At 40.7% G+C, this 20,947-nt stretch overlaps 1 protein-coding gene and 1 non-coding gene across 2 annotated transcripts; one reads left to right on the forward strand and one right to left on the reverse strand.

The window, feature by feature from the left end:
- Positions 1-246: 246 nt before the first annotated feature.
- On the reverse strand, positions 247-20,669 carry LOC103139009 (kinesin heavy chain-like). Its single transcript, XM_007553447.2, has 29 exons — positions 19,881-20,669; positions 16,015-16,102; positions 15,838-15,911; positions 15,216-15,320; positions 15,022-15,070; positions 14,822-14,877; positions 14,633-14,720; positions 12,279-12,403; positions 12,071-12,175; positions 11,302-11,450; positions 10,257-10,405; positions 9,988-10,166; positions 9,549-9,617; positions 9,248-9,454; positions 8,569-8,715; positions 8,054-8,242; positions 7,806-7,923; positions 7,627-7,688; positions 7,272-7,381; positions 7,030-7,131; positions 6,756-6,816; positions 6,281-6,352; positions 5,525-5,629; positions 5,002-5,218; positions 4,732-4,906; positions 3,955-4,034; positions 3,815-3,854; positions 3,548-3,627; positions 247-2,372 (listed from the first exon to the last, which is right to left on the reverse strand). Coding segments are annotated over exons 1-29 (3,132 nt in total). The 5' UTR covers positions 20,010-20,669; the 3' UTR covers positions 247-2,370.
- On the forward strand, positions 9,678-9,750 carry trnak-cuu (transfer RNA lysine (anticodon CUU)). Its single transcript has one exon. It is a non-coding gene; the product is annotated as a tRNA-Lys (tRNA).
- Positions 20,670-20,947: the final 278 nt, after the last annotated feature.

Raw genomic sequence — 20,947 nt, forward strand, 5'->3', positions numbered from 1 at the left:
TGAAGGAGGATACACTGATACTTATCGGATTGATTGTTCATCAGCAATCACATAGCTCAGGAGGAAGACAATGGCGGTGATGTATGCCTGCTTTGATTATGCGTGTAATAAGCCCTGAGATGTTATTAATGCCAGCAAGAGCATCAGGCCGAGCGGAAATGTGATGAAAAAGAACGGAGGAATTCACACGGGATAAATGTTTGAGCATTTTTAAATGTTTTTTGTGTGTGTGTGTGTGTGTGTGTGTGTGTGTGTAATTGGCTAATTAAACTCTAAAGTTCTGTCAAATTTACTGAAGAAGACAGAACATGGTTGGGTGCTTAGCTGCTCAACTTCCCTTTTAACTGTTTCCTTTCCATTTTGAGACAATACCTACTTGTTTCCCACCTGTATGAAATGCTGCTTTCCTCTATCCTGATTGGCTGGTCAGGATTTTGCAGAAGAACGACAACAGGACACACAACTTCCTCAAAAAGTTCCAGACTGGTGGCTGCTCAGTCTGGAACAAAACCTGAAGCGTTAAACGTTTCGGTCCTCAGTAACAGCTTCCATACTGTCTTTTAAGGATCCTTCACTTCTTTCTCCCGCCCCCCAACATCCACTGCTACTTCCTCCATTCTGATTCTGCTTTCCACGATACAAACACCCATGGAAACGGCTCCAGTTTCATTCATTCAGTAGTGCAAAGCCAAACTTAGCACCCAACCACTTTACCCAAAGGAAAATAAGGCGTCACAGAATAGCTTGTGCCTAAGCCCATGTGGCCACAATGACCAACAGCAGACACACCCTTCTGTCCCAATGTGAGCAGGACTGGCCACAGGATGGAGGTACCAATTCTCATTTAATTGCACATGTAAGAAAACGATAGAAAACTTGTTGAGAGAACGCGACAAACAGATAAATAGGTTACATATCCTGTACATGGTGTTTGTGCGCCCGTTTTCTAATGCCGTCCTGGGCAACTGCCCATATGTCAAACGTTAAAAAAAAATAAAAAAAAGCCTCTGCTTTTCTGCACATTTGGGAGTGGATGTAATGTACACAAAAATCTAAAGTCAAATCTTGTGACAAAGAATAACAACAAAGCTTCATGCTGTCGTTTTAAAGCTGAAAAGGCCGTTTTTGCAAACACCATCGCATCGGCCAAGCTCTGAGGAAATAAAAATGCTTTTTTTTAATGAACCGGCATGAGGCGAAAACTACAGCTATGGTTAATACGTCAAAATCTACTTACACGTACTCTTATTCTAAAGTTACAACTGTGTAGAAACTCTAAGATCAGCTCTCTTTTTAATCAGCATCTGAAAAGAAAGGTATTCATAAACAACAAGCTGCTCTAGAGGTAGTAATTACAAATGTACTTTATGCAAATGCCAGCGAGTCCAATTGACTGTGAAGTATCAGTTGATGTTAAGGCTCGGTAAAGGGGACACTGAAGTGTGCGAGCGGTGCAGGGAATGTACAGAGGGCCATCGTACAGCTGCGGCATTATCAAAGCAATCAGTCGAGATCCTCTCAATGCAACTGCGAGTCTGAGCTGGGATTCTCTCTAATATTCGTTGTGATTTTTCCTTTTCTTTTTTTATTTACACTGATTTAAATCTGCACTGAGATTTACTTTGAGATAGAAAACATAGAGTACTGACACCAAGATCTGGACTGAGGGAAATCGTCCCGCTCTCGTTTCTTGTTTCTTGCATCCATCACCAGCTCCATATAGGACACATGCAGAGAGATTTGAAAGCTTGGCCAGGAAACTTAAGCAACATGCACAAAAAGACTGAGGTGTCAACCGACTAGCTGGTATACGCTCTTATTTATGACGGAATAAAAGATTCATGGTCGCTCGCATTTGTTGTTTTGTTTGTTGTTTTTTTTAAACCCGCGTGGCGAAGAAAATTTGCACAAAGGGGGCGGAGCGAGTGTGGCAATTTGGACAAACAGTTGTTGGTCAAAAACAAAAAGAAGAAAAAAAAAACTACAGGAGTATACAGCACTACTATTTACAAAGTGTGAGCATCGAGCAATCTGGGTCCAGTCCTGGTTCGGTTCAGCCACCTCAGGCAGTGATATCTGCTGGGCCCCGTCGATGAACTCACGGATCAATAATTTAGATTCGTCTGTGATTAGGCTGTCTGAATAAAGCAGAGCCTGAGAGAAGATGCTCAGCACTGGCTGAACCGGAAGGGACTGGAGCCCAAAACGGAGAGCAAGAAAGGTCACCGTGGGAACAGGAGGGGGCTTCATCTTCCACAGGGCTACAGATCTTCATCTTCATCTTCAGTGGTGATGCGGTGGACGGAGGTCACAGAGGCTGCATGCGAACAAAACGGGAGGGTTCTCCGAGGGTTACAGTGTTTGGTTGAGCTCTGCAAAGACAACCAAATAGAGATTAATAACAGGAAGGATCATTAACTAATCAACTCATTTGGGTTGATTTTGGTTTGTACACACCACCAGTTTTATGTTGGACTGTGTTTTGTTTTGCTAGCCGAATTTATATACGTTTTTTTTTTTTGCAGTTTAATTCCTGGCTTTAGATCTCAGAGAAACAGATTTAATTTTGCCTCTTGCTTTACTTGGAGAAGTAAATGCCCTTCATTAGTCACTATGAGAAATGTCTCTTTGTGTCTCAAACTAGCACACAAAATATAGAAAACCCCAAAATGCTTAAGTGCTTGTAACACCTCGCTAAACCACAAACACGGTTTTTTCTAGATGCATTATAGTCTTCGATTACTTTCTCTTGCTTATTGTATGTGAATCTAATGCATAAAGTTATTTTTTTGAAGCTATGAAAGAAAAACTCTTCACCAGTATAATTTATTTTCTTTAGAAAAGTGATATTTTTTTCAATGTAAGCCTGATATTTAAATACACTGCAAAAGATTTTTCCCTCAGTGTGTGGCATTATATGCAACTAAGCCATTCTTACCCTCATTTAGGATGTCCTTGCTAAATATCAGAATATGAAAGAGCCTTTTAGCTAAAGAGAATCCATGCAGATTAATTTTGTTTTACACATATTTCCTTAATATTTGATCAAAGTGCCTTTAGGCTGCATCATTTTGGTGAAATTTTTATTCTTCCACAAGCTTTTCACTATAGTTTGCTGGACTTTTGGCCCATTTGGGCACAGAATGTCAATCTGTACCCAAGCTTTAGCATCCTGGCTGATATTTTAGATGTTGCTTCAATATTTCCACATAATGTCATCAATTTTAGTAGAATAATTGTGATGGGAGAAAAAAAAACCCCTACAATTTCAATAAACAACAAGATTTAATTTTCGTGGCAAAAGCCAAACCAAACACAGATGATTTTTTTTTTTTACTGGGTTTTTGTATCCACTGCAGTTCTGTTTACTTTAATAGCCGAGAGGGAAAAAGTATTTAGTTGGACAACATCAGGAATTCTGCCCTTTATTATCTACTGCTTTATGCAGAAAGCGAAATGTGTGCATGAAACAAAATCTAAAATTCCAAGTGAGTCTAGGATCAGGTATGTAGTCGTTAGATTAAAGGTTACATTCGTATAAACTCACAACTTGAAGCAGTCTGCGGCTGCTGCATGCTGTTGTGCCTGTTTGAGTCATCCACCTCGCTGCCACAGTGAACGTCACTTCTGATGAAGCAGAAACATTGTGAGTTTCATCTGGATAGCGCTGCATAAAGGTCAGCTGACTGACTCTTAATAAGGACGTCAACAACCTGATTGCTTAAGATCATTTTTAGTTTATCGAAGAAGAAAAAAAAAAAAGGTTAAAAACCTTTGTTGAATAAAACGGTGAATATTTTCTTTCAGATCTCACCTGTTGTCATTTATGTCTCTGGTTTCATTGATGCTGTTTCCTGTTGGAGGAAAAAAAATCAGGAGTTTAAGAAGATGTTGAAACACAATTATTAGAGCTGTTCTCAACAACAGTCGAGGTTTTTATAAATTTATTTTTACCGTTGTCAATGTTGAGTGGGTAGGACTCCAGCACATCTCCATTATACCTCCCTGCTCTGTAGCCCAGAGCTGTGGAAACTCTGCCAAACAGGGAAACATTGAAACTAAATGAAGTAACCTGCGAGATCTCTGCGTTTCACAGCACAAAATCAGCTCGTTAGATTCTGTGCGCCTTTATGTACAAGGCATTACAAAAGTAGTACCTTGTATCTGTTAGCATTTTGTCACATAATCACCTCTAACTTCAGAGTATTTTGCTGATTCAGCTGTCCTGACAGACCAACACAAGCTACTGGAATATTTCTGAAAGTCTGAACGTTCTAATAAGAAGAGTTTTCAAGTTTTACCATATGTATTCTATGAGGATTTATGGCTGGACTTTGACTGGGCCATTCTAAAACATGAATAAAGGATTTCATTGTTTCTGTGTCTGCATGTGTTCAGTTGTTTTTCTACTGGAAAGTGAAGCTCTGCCCCAGTCTCTAACATTAGTCTTTTATAAAAACATTCTTACAAACATTGGTGTCACATATTTTATTCCATATATTAACCGGCAGCACGTTGGTTTAACCTCTTTATTTAAATGTGCTTTACTTTCGTAAACAGTGTTTCTAATATCATGCGTTCTCCTTCTGCTTCACAGTTATCGCCATGCGTTGGTCTGTCACATTCGACGTAGACGACTTTGCAGTTTCTGGTCTAAACATGGAGAAATGTGGAAAAACGTTTAAGCGCTCCGGTCAAAGATGGCGCAGACCGAGGGAGTATTTAACTCACGTGTTGCTCTGCACAGAGTTCAGGTTGCAGTCGATGCTGGAGGAGCTCTTGGGCGTCGTGCTGCTCTGGAAGAGGGCGTTGCTGTAGGCGTTGGCGTGCTCGGTGGCCCGGATGTAGGCGTAGAACGGGTTGGTGGGAGAGCAGACGGGCAGCTGCTTTGGTCTCACTGGTTTTGCTGTTGGAATGACGAGAGCCACGTAAGATTTGTCAGCTGTTCGTAGTCGCACCGTCACGCTCGAGTGTTGCGTAGGACAAGTGAGGGAACTGTACCGATCTGTGCAGCATGGGGGCGCCGCAGCGCGATTTTAGACTTCATGGCCTCCTTGATCCGATCCACCTCCTGCTGGTAGCGGCGGCGGTCCATCATGGCGCCCTCTTTGGCGTCCCTCAGTGCAGTCTCCAGGGCCTTAACTCTCTCAGCAGTAGACCGAAGACGTTTCTCCAGCTTTGGAAGCTCACAACGCAGATCTGCATTGTCACGAACCAGCTGTGGGTGTGGGGTAAGAGAGACAGGAAACAGGATGAAATACAACCGATTTAAAGGCACAGAACCAATATAAACAAACGGTTCGCAGAGATCTTCATTTATTACTTTCAAACTCACAATCTACTTGTGTTGTTTGGAGCAAATGACCCAAAACTGACTGGTGCAAAAAGTGAGTGAAAAATAGCAATAATGCATCATGATAACTCTGCTGTATTAATGTCGTACGTCTTCTCTAAGATCTAATTCCAACCTGCAGGATCACATCGCTTATTATTACAACCCGTCTCACTTCTATGCGCTTCTCACCTGTTTGTGAACCTTTGTAAGTTGGTCCAGGTTATTCTCAAGAAAGGAAATCTTCTGCTTCTGGGTGCTAGACCCCCCGCTATCATCAGGCTCCATTTCGGAACTCTGCAGAGACAGAAACAAAGAAAAAAACAAGAGAAAATCAAAAGGGGAACGCTTCTTAACGGAGGAGCTGATGAATTGTCTGCAACATTTTTTTTTTATATTTCTGTAGAAATATTTTAAAAATCAAAAGTAACACAGAGCAGTTTGCTGCGGTACGTTTTTACATTTTGTCACATCAGTAAGTAAGCATAGTTGAAGAGTGGAAGATAAATGATTAATAGTTTGTATCATTTTTTTTCTTTTTTTTTTTTACAAACCCTGTTATCAATGTTTAGTGCCCCAGTTTCAGCCTTTGAAACAGTTTTTTATTCAGGACTGTAATGTGTTTACAGGTAAACAAGTGGTCAGTTATTTTCTTTTAATATTGCTTTTCTTTTTGCCACTCTTCAGTCTTTTCTCCCACTTGAGCTGCTCCTTTTTCATATATGTTTTAAAAATGAAAACGTCCAAACCATGAATCCTCTTCCTTCCACTTTACCATCATACTTTACTTTGAGTTGATCTATCACATCGTTTTCAAGTAAAAAAAAAAACTGCAATCTGTCATCGTAATGTGGCAAAACGTGAAGAATTTCAAGGCGTGTGAATATGTTCGTAAGCCTCTGTGAGGCGCTTGTAGCTCACGGGTTTCTTGAGAGCTGAGCTCCTTACTTTTTTAACCCGCGACGTGAGGTCTTGAACGAACAGCTTGCGCAGGTTGTGGAGGGTCTGGAGTTCCCGGGCCTGGAAGACGGAAAGACGGTTAAAGTCTAGAGAAGCTCCATAAGACAGAACTCCAGTGCAGAGTCTCTGCAAAGTCTTCATAAGTTTCTCCCACTGCAGCATTTCAGCGTGTGAACCACGGCCAATTCAAAACTCAGACCAATCACACGACTGCTGTCTGCACAGATGACAACAACTAAAAACTGTTGTAGTTCTTGTAGTTTTTACAAGATACGCTTGTAAAAACTACAAAACCCAGGGCTGCTACATCAAAAAAAAAAAAAAAAAATTCACTGTTTTGGTTTTGCAGACCTGCGGTAAAAACAACTATTTTCTCTGTTATGCGAAACTTAAACAGTGTCGTCCTTTAGGGAGAAACTCTTGGAGTTGTAAGCAGATGGAGAGTCGTGTCTGTTTTACTCACAACAGTCTCCTCCAGACCCTTCAAGTCCTGCTTGGTCTGCTCATGGCGCTCATGCAGGAATCTAACAAAAAGCAGGAAAAGCATCTGTTCAGTTGTCCTCTTGCTGGACTAAAACTCAGATCAATCACCTCTGTCGTCAAATATGCATAAATACTCATTTACATACTAAATGGCCATGATTTTTTTTCTTTTTTTATTTCCTTTTCTTGAACATCAGGATCATGACTTTAATCCGAATCTAGCTTTAGTGAAACTAAAACTCCCAGATACGTACGAAAGCTCCTCCAGGCGCTCGCTCTTGCAGCTGTCCTGACTCTTCAGGCGATCAAAGTCGGCGCGCACCTGAGCCAGCTCCAGCTCCAGCTTGGAGTTGCGACTGAAGTTTTAGGACATAAAAAAAATAAAATAAGTCACAGTTCCTTCAATGGAAAACACAAGTAAAATAGCAAATAACTACTGAAATTAAAAGACTGGATAGAAGACAATCTTTTGGTAAAAGAAAAGATGATGTCAGACTCGGTGAGCTCATCGATGACCCTCTGCTTCTCGTTGATCTCATCCCGCAGGCGGGCGAGCTGCTTGTGATGGAGGCCGCGGTGAGACTCCCCCTGCTGACGAAGCGCTTTCTGGAAGTTGGGAAAACCACGCGCATTAAAAGATGCTGACTGATAATATACCATGGTTTCTCCTGCCAGGCATTAAACACTTAAATCAAATCAAATTAATAAAAAAATCTGGTATTGATTTTTTTAGCAGGTGAAGCTCAGGAGTGTAATTTGAGTCAAACATATTGTGAGGTTTAAAGGAATTACTAAATTTTTACAGGAAAGTACACCAACTTTCTCCTAAACGCACACAGTAAAATCTTTACCTTCGTATTTCCATCCTCGATCTCACCCTTCTCTCCGTCTTTCTCCTCAAGCACAGAGTTATCTGTAAGTTCAGTGGCAAACAAGCAAAAAAAAAAAAAAAAAAAAGCCACATGAAGCGAGAAAGCAGAATTTATTTTGCAAGACAGGCTTTCCTGAGCTTCTCTGTGCTGCCCGTTACCCTGGTCCTGCAGCTTAGCCAGCTCTTCGGTCAGGGAGTCGTGGCTTTCCTCCAGCTGCCTCTTCTTCTGCTCCACACTCTGCATGTACTCGGTCAGAGAGCGGATCTTAGCCTCATGCTGCACGAACAGAAAGCACAAACAACAGCATGAACCATGAAGGCCCTTCCACCCCTTCAACCATCTGCCCATGATTATTTTAGTTTGTTTATTTTATTTATTCCTCTTTTTTTTTATTCTGCGTTGGCACCTGAGAGATGAGGAGCTGGCAGGAGGAGAGCTCCCGGCCGGTCTCCTCCATCTTGCGGTGGCACTCCAGCTGCATGTTCTCCAGCTGGCGGCATCGCTTCACCATGCTCTTCACCTCCGACTTGATCTTACTGATGTAGAGCCGGGCCACGGTGAACTCCTCCTCGATGGCGCCGCTGATCTCCACCGGCTACACGAACAAACATGAACGAGTTTTCGTCCAATTTTACAGCAGAACAAAGAACAGCCAACCACAACAAACTTTTTTTTTTTTTTGCAAATTAGGGCAACAACAACCAAATTCCTGAGGCAAAACTCCAGCACATAAAACAAATTAATGCCACAGAGTATAAAAAAAATGGATGAATGTAGATGCATGACTGAAATAAAATCTATTAAGGAGAATCTTAGCCTACTGAAGCCTGTACCTGAGATAATTGAGTTTAAGACATTTTAAGGTGATCTGCCTCCATAACCTCCACATGAAACCTCTTCTAGTTCTGCAGTTGTGCTCACCAGCTTTATCTCTCCGTTCCCAACGATGGTGCTGAACTCGCTGAGGTCCCTCATGAGTCCGTTGAGGACGTCGGCGATGCGCTTCCTCTGCTGACCGCTCACCTCCTGCATACGGGACAGCTCTGCCTCCAGCTCCATCAGGCTCGCCTGGGGGAGGGGGGAAAGGAGAAGCACACGAGCCAACCGTAGAGCTGTAATGGACGTCTTTCGAGCCAAGAAATTGTATTTTTATATGTTTTATAGTAGTCAAAGTGAGTGACGGGTCTGCAGACTTGATAAAAATGACGGTAATTTCAAGACTGGGCTTTGAACAAGCGACAGACTCAGGATCGCTGATAGAGGCATTATAGTGAAAAGTAACAAAGATTATTACTAGATCATTTTGCAATGACGGTGAAATTCCTTTACGTTTCTTTACAAACATCCATTAAAAAAAAAGCAAACTAACAGAAGTACAAACATAACTTCCACATATCTATAATATAAACAGATTTTTCTAATCCAATATTTAAATTTCATAAGATTCCTGCACTGCTTTCCACTCACTGAAACTGTGTTACTGTAACATTTGCTCGTCTCTTTGTTGCAGCGCGGCCAGAATGGACCTTCTGTTCCCCCTCCTGCCTCTCAGCTCGGTTCTCCTGACTCCCTCCACCAATCGTGTCACGGTGAAACGTACCATTTTCTGGGACAGCTGGTCGGCCAGCAGCTGGTTCTGCAGGCCCTTCTCCTCCACCTCCTGGCTCTTCTGGTCGTAGTTGATGGCCAGCTCCTCCAGAGCCTGAAGGACCTCCTTCACCTCGGCCTTGGCGCAGTCGCTCTCCACCTGCAGCCTGCCGAGCTCAGCCTGGACCTTGTCCCCGTCTCCCCGGGACGAGGCCAGGAGCTGCCGGCGTGAAGACGGTAAAAGATACAACAGAACGTTTTAAGAGCTAAAGGCAGAATCGGATCATTTAGGACATTTGGGAGAGTTTTCTCACCTCGTCCTGGTCCAGCATTTGCTGCTTCAGTTTCTCCACCAGCTGACACTGCAGGTTGATCTCATCGTCCTGCAGCAAACGTGACATAATGAATATTGACCCTTTAAAATGTTGGAAACGCCTGACTGAGCCCGACTAGCTCAGTCGGTAGAGCATGAGACTCTTAATCTCAGGGTCGTGGGTTTGAGCCCCACGTTGGGCGCCAGTTTGTTGACTGTATAATTTAGCAAAATTACAAAAATGTAATCATTTGACTCAAATGTGTATAGCGTCACACAGATCTTGTTGGTCTCTCTGACTGATGCTCCCTAGTTTAGTTGGACGGACATAATCAGCCTTAAATACCAATTTTCAGGGCAGCTTTGCACGTCTACTCAAATATAAAACTAACATAGTTTACATAACAACAAAGGACTGTTTTAAGTTTGTAGCTTTCAACCTTGTCATCCAGCTGCTTGTACAGCTTGCGGATCTCCTCTTCGTACTTCTGCCGCTCCTCTTCGGAGATGCGGACCACAATGGAGGAGGTGTCGTTGTCCAGAACGGGGCGCTCCTCCACGGTCTCGATGCGAGTCACCACGTCTGCCGTGGTCTGCTCAGTCTCGGGTACGTCCTCTCCTGCGAAGCAGGAGACACGACGTTGCATCTCGGGTCTGATCAGAAGTTATGCAGCAAAAACGACGGCCTGATTGGAAGAGATGATCGCACCGTTTCTCCAGCGGTTGAGCTCCGCCTCCAGTTTCTGAATCGTCTCCTTCAGCGTCTTGTTCTTCTCCTTCTCCTTCTCGTATTTCCTCTTCCACTGCTCGGCAGTCAGCTCCAGGTTAATGGAGGCCGTGTTCCTTATGGTCTTGGCGCTGAGACCAGAAGAAGGAAAGGGAATAAATACAGGTTGGAATTAAGAATCGCTTTGTTAAGACTGTTTTATCACATAAATAAGAATTTCTTTCCAGATTTTGTAACATCACACAGTATGATGCTTTGGACATGCAGAGATATGACTGAAATCCAGGGTGAGGAAAAGGAACAAAAAACAATTAATATTTTATTTCCAGTTCCCATTTATGTGCAGCTTTGTGTTGGTTTACACAAAATAAAACTTAAATATAATCAAAAGGCATTTCTATCCATTTGAATTTCAGTTCATGCCCAAAAGACCTCACTGCCCTGATTCATTCCTGTGCAAAACATTTTTTATGGTTTACCGTGATTATATAATAATAAAATGTCTAATATGTCATTAAGGATGAGTCTAACAATTGTCCAAACTTCATTTGAAAATCTTCTCACAAAGATTTTTTGTGCAAACATTTTCTTTAGCAGAAATGCAGAAAATGCATTTTAATCTGAAGAGTGAAGCATGGGTTCTTCACCTCTCTGACTTTCAGAATCAAATAGAAAAAAAAAAAAAACATTAGTAACATCAGAAGGAAGTTTTTTTAAAATCTGTTCAGCTTAGATTGTAAAAACTTACTAAAAGTTAGAAAAATATTAGATGTTTTAAATGCTTTGTAAAATATAAGTAAGTAAGTGGAGAAAAAATATATTGTCTAACAAAAGAAAATCAACATTGAAAACGTTTGCATGAAAATAGCATTAATTTAAAGTATAATTCCCTTAAATGTGTTCCTATTTCTTTAACTTCTCCCACTTATTGCAGCTCAATTTTTAATGCAAGCTTTATTTTTTTTTTTTATTGTCCAATCTGAACAGAATTAAATATTTGTCAAAGCTGAGTCGACTGTGTGTCTACCGCTGTCCGAACATCAGAGTTGATTTAGTCTCCCCTTCGTTGTAGCTGGACGGAGAGCAGCAGATGAACATGGTGGTGCGACAGTTCCCGCCCAGCGAGTCCTGCAGGATGCGGGTCATTTTGCTGTCGCGGTACGGAACATGACTTTTCTGCAGGAGATGAACGATCGGAGAAGAGAAACGGCTATAGATAAATCAACAACAAAGAACAGGAGAAAAGCGAGATACAAAACAAGAACAGAAACTGATTTATTTTATTTTATTTCATTTTTTTAATGTTAGAAGTACAGAGCCTGAAACAGGAGCTACAGACGGACAGTTCTTTAGCCAACAAATGTGACAACATGCTGGATGGTTCTGGCATTTCATGGAAAAATCTGTGTTGCTGGAATGGAATGGAATGGAATGGAATGGAATGGAATGGAATGGAATGGAATGGAATGGAATGGAATGGAATGGAAAGGAAAGGAAAGGAAAGGAAAGGAAAGGAAAGGAAAGGAAAAGATAGAGGGCAGTAAAAACTTCAGCCAACAAGCAGGACAGAAAGACTCTTTCCTCTTTGAGTTAAAACACAACTAACTGAACAAATGGAAATGTAAAACTGGTTCATTTTCTTCTGTCCTAAAACACTTTGGAAAAACTGAATCTTTCAGCTTACAGCTTAAAACAACTGAGGAGAAAATCTTTTTGTTGTTGTCTGTCTTTTAATTAAGTAATTAAACAAACAGAAATGGCAAACGGGGAATCAAGAGAGAAACGAATGCTGTTACCGTTCCCTCGGCCAAGGCAGAGATGACATTCCCCAGTGCGGAAAGAGACTTGTTGATGTTTTTAGCCTCGTCCAGGACAGAACCGGCAGCTCCGGTCTTACTGACCTGGAGGGGGGAAAGCGAACACGGAGAAGAATAATCACTGATCTGAATTTGGCGAGAATTCACTGGTGTTGAATATTTGCTGTCTCCTGCATGCATCTCCTGCCTTCTCGCTGCCAGCCAGATCCACCAAGTAGAGTTTCCCACACAGTTTCTGCTCCGTCTCCACGTGCTCCTGCTTGATGTTGATCAGGAAGATGCTGTGGCTGCGAGAGCTGTGCTCGTTCATGTCTGGACAAAGACAAAAACAAAAAAAAAAACAGAGGAAGTACTTAAGAAAATCACAATGCAATTTATAGTGGCAAGAGGCACCAGCGCCCATACAGGACAACTTTAAAATATGGTGCATTGTGACTAACTTTTTAATAAAGAAAGTGGACGAATGTAGGGCCTGACATATCTTATAATGTGTAGCCACCAGTCTATCTGTTACCCAGCATTCAGCTCTTTGTAAAATTAGTCATAACCTTTTCAACTTTATCACATTCTGTCAGGTTAGAACCACAAACTTCAACTTATTTTATTCGGATTTATTAATTCTTATATTAGCTATTAGTTTTAGTTATTAGCAAATTAGTTATTGCCTTGGGGATTCTGACGTTAATGCTATCCTCTCCTGACCCCCTTCAACCAATTAAAATGGAGAGACTCTCCCGACTTTCTGGAAAAGAATGAAAGGAAAACATAAGGAAAAGTCATGGTTGGAAAACAGAAGCCAGTGATTGAGTTTGAGTTTATGCTAATGTAATTAGAGTTGAATGAAAGGCAACTTAATTATCTTTACTACACTGTAGCCATGTAATCATCTAACTTAAAGACGCAAAGCTCTTCATAATAAAGAGTGTTACGAAGTGCAAACGGTAACCTACTGTTTATTGTTTTTAATAATTAAAAATTTCCCTACAATTAGTTTCAAATCGATCAAAGCAGCCAACATCACAGCGGGAGGATTTAACCGTTTCACAGCGAGCCGCTGATAAATGAGCAGCACTCTCCTAAATGACTCTCCTGATCGAACCGCCTCACAGGCTGAAAGTTCAGGTTTCTCTGCAGATATCTGAGGGCATCAGCTCCGCGTCGGCAGACTGTGGCCCCATTCGGCTGCTATCAGCAACATCACTCTGCAGCACCGTGAGTCAGCAGGCAGCGACAGGAACCGGACAACCCTGCGCCGCACAGGAATGCGGCTTTCAGCAAATCATCTGAGAGCCGCTTCTGCTGGCGTGCTGCTCCCTCCACGTTCGAGGTTGTTGTGAGTTTGAGACTCGCATGTCTTGAATGCACCGGTTCCCAAAGCTCATCTGATGCTTCCCCTTCCTGTTTTAGTCTGCCTTTGGTTTTATCAACATGAGTGGGCAAATAAAACCACAAACATTTTAAGTCATTTTTTTTATGGTTGTAGGGAGTTTATAATTGGACTAATTGTTTTACTTCAGCATGTTGTTTGTAACCACAGCAGGAAAAAGTCGACTACAAAAGTACAAGAGCATTTATACTAAAAACAGTTGACACCAATACCTGAAATAATTATAGAGTTGAATATAACACAATAATGGTAAATTATCATTTTCAATCAAAAGCTTGTGATATTGCACTAACTTATAGACAAAAACAGAACAGGGAAGTGAATTTTCAGGGTTGAAGTGACAAAAGTGCAGAAATAAAGCAAAACACACAATTGTCCCATTTATTGAAACCTTTGCAACCTTTATGGAGGGATGTTCAAGTTTTATTTTCTGCCTCTGTTGGTTTTATTTATTTTTTGGGGTCAACTTTGTTTTTGTTTTTTTTTTTTACTTTTCACAATACTGCGTTTTAAAATTTAGCATCTTTTCACCAAGTTCAAACCCCATCCAGGGATCTTTGTGCATGTTTTCATTTTCATTAAGAAAATATTATTTGCCTTGTCCTTTTTTCCTGTAACGAGGAGCTTCCATTACGAGGAAGATAAACTTGACCATCATTTACTCATAACACGTTATTATCAATGACACTGGCAACAGTGGGAGCTGTGAGTGTTTCTCCAAACACAGATCTTCACAACAGTTACATTATGAAAATGATCCACACATCCTGTCACATTACAATCAAAAACCTCAATGTATTTTATTGAGACTATCTGCGGTAGACCAAGACAAAGTACAGCATAATTTTAAAATGTAAGGACAAACTGCAAATGCCGTAAAACACGGTTCCACAAAGTATTCACTCATGGCAGGGAGTTGATTGCAATTTCAGATTTTTAGCCCTAAAAAACAAATATTTTCACAAAACATTGTGAAAATGATGTCTCCTTTTCCCTCCTCTTCACAGTCTCTCATGCTTTGCAGTGGTCAATCAAATAAAAATCCAATATCTATTAAAGTTTGAGGTTGCATTGTAAAAAAAAAAAAAAGAAAAGAAAAGAGTGTGGATCATTGTACGTATAAATGTTTTCTATGGGATTTTACTGATACTCACTGGTCACAGCAACATGGCGGTTCGCTTTGCCTTCATCAATCACATCCATAACCTCATCAGGGCTGGACACAAAGCGCTCAGTGCATCCCTAAGTGGAGGAGAAAATGAGGCAGAGATGTTATCATTGACGTAATAATCCAGCCAGAGGTTCACTTAGAAGGATGAAAATAGAGCATCTCCGTTACCAACCTTAACATATGGAACCCTGTTCTTATCCTCGTGGACAGACAGGTTGGTCTTCGTCACTAAAAGAAACGAAACATGAACATAACATCATATCTGTTTGATTTAGACATTTATAGCCAAAAGAAAACAAAATAAATAAAACAAATACTTCTTCACATTAGCAAATTATTCTTTTAATCTCTTTTCAATCTCTGTTCACTGACCATCCAGCAGGTCACGGATTTTGTCCATGTAGATTTCAAAGTAGGAAACCTGATGTAGAAAAAAAAGGAAGGAAAAGGGAACAGCAAATAAAAAATGGAGAGGAGGTTAAAAAAAAAAGTTCACATCTAAATAAGACACTCTTCCTAAACGAGAAATGTTCACGACACAAGATGGAGCAAGTCTAAAATTAGACCTTGATGTGGAATTCCAGGTTTTCGTCCATCGCAAAGATGTGATTGAAAATATCCTCAGCAATGCGAGGAATGATGCCCATCTGGTGAGGGTCGTGCAGCTTTCCCTGAAACAGATGAAAAACAGATGAAAAAACAGCACTGAGAAGGTGTGAGACGGCCATTAGTGTCCAGATCAAAGTGTTGATGAAAGCTCTTTTTACAATAACACCCTTAAGACACTAAAAATAACAAGATATGATAGAAAAATAGCAAGATTTGTGATTAAAAAAAACCCCCCAAAAAAACCAAAATTGTCTTGTTTTCAGGACAACAAATAATCAGTTATTAAAATAGATATTTTCTGTTAAAACCATTGTCTAGCTTCCATCAACTGTAGCAGAAACAAAACAAACCAGAACCAAAAACAAAGCAGCGGGTAAATAGTGTCATGGAAATGTAAAAACAGTTCAACTAGATTCCCTATAATTGTCTTATTCTGTCCACCATTTTCGCTGAACAAGATACAAAAGAGTAAGAGCAGAAATATTTCATTTTCTCCACTGGACACAGAACGCAATAATATAATATAATATAATATAATATAATATAATATAATATAATGTAATGTAATGTAATGTAGACCTCCATGGTGTGAGTCTTCCCAGAGGACGTTTGTCCATATGCAAAGATGGTGCCATTGTATCCACTGAGCACATCTGCATGTAGAAAGACACAACGACACATAAATGATTGTCAGATTTTTTTCTGTAATGTTGTGAGTAGATTTAGCAGTGGATGTGTTCCTCGGTTTGACCTTACCCTTGACGATCTGCTTGGCACAGGTATTGTAAACTTGCTCCTGGGTGGTGTTGGTTGGAAACACATGATCAAATGCATACGGCTTCCCCTGCAGCAAAACAAAACAAAAGCAAACAGTTAGAAATGACATCAGAGAAGAAAATGTTTTGGAAAATAAATTTTGACTAAACATTTTTTGTAGTTTTACACTTGATTCTGGACAACTTGTTGATAATCCGACATACCGGCATATCAATGAAGATGCCTGATAAAGTGCTTTACTTTGAAGAAACATGGGTTTCTTTCCTAATGGGGGAATGTTACCACGATGTTATCTTTTTTTTTTTTTTTTTTTTTTTACGTGAATTTTGTTTTGTTGCTCCTACAGGTTTTGAAACACATCTACACCTAAGTGAGTTTTCAGTGCTATTCTTTAATTTGATTTTTCTTTTTTAAAAATGAACCATTTTCAATTTTTTCCCCCATTTTTTTTGCCACTTCTGACATGACCATGCTCCACAGAACCTTAGCAAAACCATGTGGATCTGTCTTCAGTAGATTCCAGTTTTTATAGTAAAACTGAAGCTAAGCAAAGAACAAGAAGCAAAAGGACATGCTGCTGCAGTTTATTAGAAAAAATAAGTAAATTATAGAGACGGGCTGAGAAATCAGATCCGGACCAGAATTTGAGGATTTTCACTTTCATTAGCCCTGACTGGTTAGCTACCACTGTAATTAAAAACACAATCTTTTTCCAAACAACAAACACACAGCATGTAAACTCCGTCAGCTGACATGGACGACACTTAGTATCTTCTTTATGCAGTTACTAAGTGTCTCAGCACATAGTGATGTTGAAAGCATCTGTTTCCACAACATGTCAAGACATGTATACAGTTCATTCGGCCAACAAAAGAGAGCACATTTTTCACCAAATAACAGGAAGGCTAAAGGTATAAAACAGTTTCTCTGTTTTAATCTTCAGATCTTTAGCCTCTGTCTGTTATGGAAATGCTGGATTTGGGAATGTTGGGATCTTTTCAGTGAATCTCAGACATAAGACAAAGATCTACATTCCCTGGAGTACACTTAGAATGACGACTGTTTTAGTGATGCTAGCTGTGCTAATCGATAAATTTACTTACTGAAGCCAGATTAAAATGTCATCTCCAAATCATTTTGTCATTATTTATTTGGTTAGTAAAACTCTACATATGGCACAATATCACTTCTACTCTCCATACAAGTAATCAGGAAATATATACATGTATATATCTTTCCAAACAAGATGCTAATGTCTGAATAAAATAAAATACAGACCTTCTAAACAAATACTGACTCCTGAACTGGTGTCATTTTCTTTCATCCATATGCTGGTGCTTAAATCCAGAATGGTATGCTTTTTATTTAATTACATCAAATGTAGGCAGCCTCTGTGAGACACGCTGATAAGTGACTCAGTGACATCCATCACTTTTCCATCTGAACCTGAGGCCAGCCTTCTATAATAATGTCAGCAGCCAGAAACTGAGCTGTATTAATCATCATTAGCAAATTGACTCATCTGCAGTCCGCCTACACGTCAGAGTGATTTACGAGGGAGAGACAGTCACTCTCTGAAGGAAGCGTCAGGGAAACCAAATTTATAAGCGGAGAGACAATAAAGAAAGCCAAGAGGAAGATTTAAAAAAAAGTACAAGAAATGAAAAACAAAGAATTATTAGAAGACCCAAGAGGAGACAGATGCTAAAAGCCAGAGACATGAAAAACCAGGTCAGGCGGTAATGCATGCTGTCTCTGAACGATTATTGATCTGCTCTTTGGGCAATTAGACAGATCGGTTTCTGGCTCTAGTGTCCAACCTAATGCCAACAGAGGAAAGGAAGGTCAAGATGAGATCTCTGCATTCATCACTGGAGATAGTTTCACTGTAGTTTGTCTCTCTGCATGTTCGAAGATACGGGAGAATCTAAATCAACATTATCCTCTCATTTTTTGGAACGTGTCCTTAGGCAGGCACACTATTTTATTGGTGTCCTTTTTATGTTTGACATATGCAGAAGCCAAGAGTGAACAATGTAGCATTCAGATTATGCTAAGTTAATTAGTTTATATTGTTAGTACATATGGTATCTAAATTGAGTCTGTTTAAAAACAATTATCAACAAGAAAGTAGAGTAGAGACACTTTCCAGTCTTTACATGCAAAAATGTAAAACATGTTTTTGAAATTACTTATAAACTAAAATATAGAAAAGCTACCAACTACAGTCTGTTTCCAAGCCAGATTCCGATTCGTTCCATGCTTTTAATCAGAACCTGTTTCTCAAACTAAATTATTATGCAGAATTAAGCAGACTACATTACTATTATAAAAAAAAAAGATGCCAACCTCTGCTGATAGTTTTCATCAATGTAAACTTTGTAGACAATTTCCTATTGCCAAAACTTGTCCAAATGTAACATTACTTTAGAGAGAAAATCAAAACAGGATTTACAACCTGACAGAGTAGTGAACTTTGTGACTTCCTGGTTGGAGCCCCCTGCTGGCCTGGAGGCCAAAGAGAGCGCTTGAATTATGTCAGTGGATCAGCAGGCTTTCTTCCATTGTTGTTTGTGAACAAAACATTAGACTCTGCTTCTCTGACTCTCATGAGTAAGAAATAATTGCATCCATCAAGACGAATGAATCAAAATCTGGCCACTGCTTTACTCTAATGCATCTTATCTGCTTCAGAATGTCAAAATATATATAATCAAATCTATCAAAAGTCGCTTTTCCATACTAGTGCTTACTAATGCCACCTAGCCTGATTCAAGTGCTGCTCATTTCACCCTTTTTCCCCACTTCATGTTTGTTTTTGGGTACAAAACTGTGTCACCCACCATAAGGTGTTTTGACTTTAAATAATAATATCTGCCACCAGAAGTTTGTTATTTTTGGTAAGAGCTTGGGCCAAAATTAGTCATATTTTATAAAAGTCGACTGGACCACAAAGGATTAGAGAATGAATAAATCAAAATAGAGCATAGCAAAGATTTCTGATTATAATCATGTACAATCTAATAAGATTAGATATTATGCTTGAATGTTTTTGGGACAGTTTATCTCCATAAAAATTGTAAACTGACAAAAAATAAAGTCTTCCTTCATGGCTTAAGTGCACAGTGACTGTCTTCTTCTTCTTCTTCTTCTTCTTCTTCTTCTTCTTCTTCTTTTATAGGTCCAAAGCAATATCAAAGAGGAACATGGTCAGTTTTTAAATGTTTGTAAATCTGCATGCTTGTAGTTCTTGATGAGGAACTCACTGTTGTGCCTCTTGTGATGTCATCAACACAAATTTAAAAAGGCAGAATTTACATCTTTTCTTTCTTCAGTGCACTTTTAAAAAAAAAAAACGATGTACAAATAAATTGCACTATAAACACGTTACCAGGCAATGTGTTTACTGTCGGTGTATATTAGGGAGATGGGGGGTGGGGGGATACACCACCCAGGGCCTCTTTAACACTGAGGCAAAGATGAACGAGGCGAGCTTCCGTATTTCTTTTTCGTTAATAAGAATCAACGATTCTCAACGAAACCGCTACAATAATCGCAACATTTAAACAAAAAAATAAACACTAGAACAATCTAAGCACCGCGCAGACCACAGTCAGCTGATGCAACAGGCCAATGTGCGCATTTCAGAAACATCACATTGAATGCTAAACTTTTGCGCTTTGTCATGCAATGGACCCCAGAATAAGAGAAAAGAGCGCGGCGTTTTAATTTGCTGCTGCGTCGCGTTGAACAGCTGAGCTCCGACCCAAACAGATGGGGTCGCGCCGGCTGGTGATTTATTGATGAAGGGCCTGCAACAAAGCGGCTCCAACATCCTCACTCACCCCCACGATGACGGTGTCGTCCCCTTGAAATTTGGGCAGGAACTGGTCCCCGCGTACGATCTCCGACTGGTTGAGGGGGCGAAAGCGACACAGCACTTTTATGTTGCACTCCGCTGGTACGTCGGCCATTGCGCAGATTCGAGGATGGCGTTGATGAGAAGGATGATGATGCTGCTTCTGCTGCTGCTGCTGCTGCTGCTGGAAAGATGCTGCTGAGGCTGGAGGGCGAGCAGATGCGGCCTGATCTGACTGCCGAAAAGAGAAAAGAAAAAAACCCAAACAGCGACGGATTCGCGGAAGACGTCGACTGCTTGCGTCCGGGAAGGCAAGACGGGTTGATCGTGACAAGCCGAGGAGAAGGTTGCGGTAGATCTATGCGGGATTTCTGTGTCGCAGTGAAGCGGGCAGGCTAAATTAGATGTCAAACCGCAAAAACAAGCCCTACATTATTAAATCAATTGGCCCTGGTGTTGGACGCTTTCGCCCCGTTTGTTTTTCTCTTCCAGACGCGGCTTGTGTCTCCTGCCTCCGGTGGTCTCTGTCAGGGGCGTCGGCGGATGTGCGTGTGGCCGGCTGAAGGTGAGATGCTGCTGGAAGGGCAGTGAGGTAAAAGCTGCTGCTCTTTCGGCCTGCTTGGGATCGAAACCGCGCCCTCTATCGGTGGTTCGCGGAAGGGCGTGGTCAGCATCCGCTTCTTTAAAGCGGTACCCACAGCCTCAGCATCATCATCTTGAGTCGGAGCCGCATCGTTATAGGAAGAGGAAGTCGGAGCCAACATGAGGAGCATCGCATCCGAACTGATTAGGAAAAAAAAAAGTGTTTAATAATATATGAATCATCATTCAGAATCATTTTCTGGAAGCTTTCTGATCTCATGAAGTCACTTTGAAAAAAATGTATAAATAAATAAAAGTGGGCTCTGGGCGGAGAGAGGCTATTGTTACTGACTGAGCTTCACTTTGAAGATGTATTACAGTGATTGATGGTGAGACAATATGATTCAGCGGAATGTGAAGCCTGAGGACACACTCTGCCCATTACAATGTTGGACAGACTGCTTTAAGACG

This window comes from Poecilia formosa, unplaced genomic scaffold, assembly GCF_000485575.1.
Source record: "Poecilia formosa unplaced genomic scaffold, Poecilia_formosa-5.1.2 Scaffold56, whole genome shotgun sequence".
Classification (NCBI taxonomy): Eukaryota; Metazoa; Chordata; class Actinopteri; order Cyprinodontiformes; family Poeciliidae; genus Poecilia; species Poecilia formosa.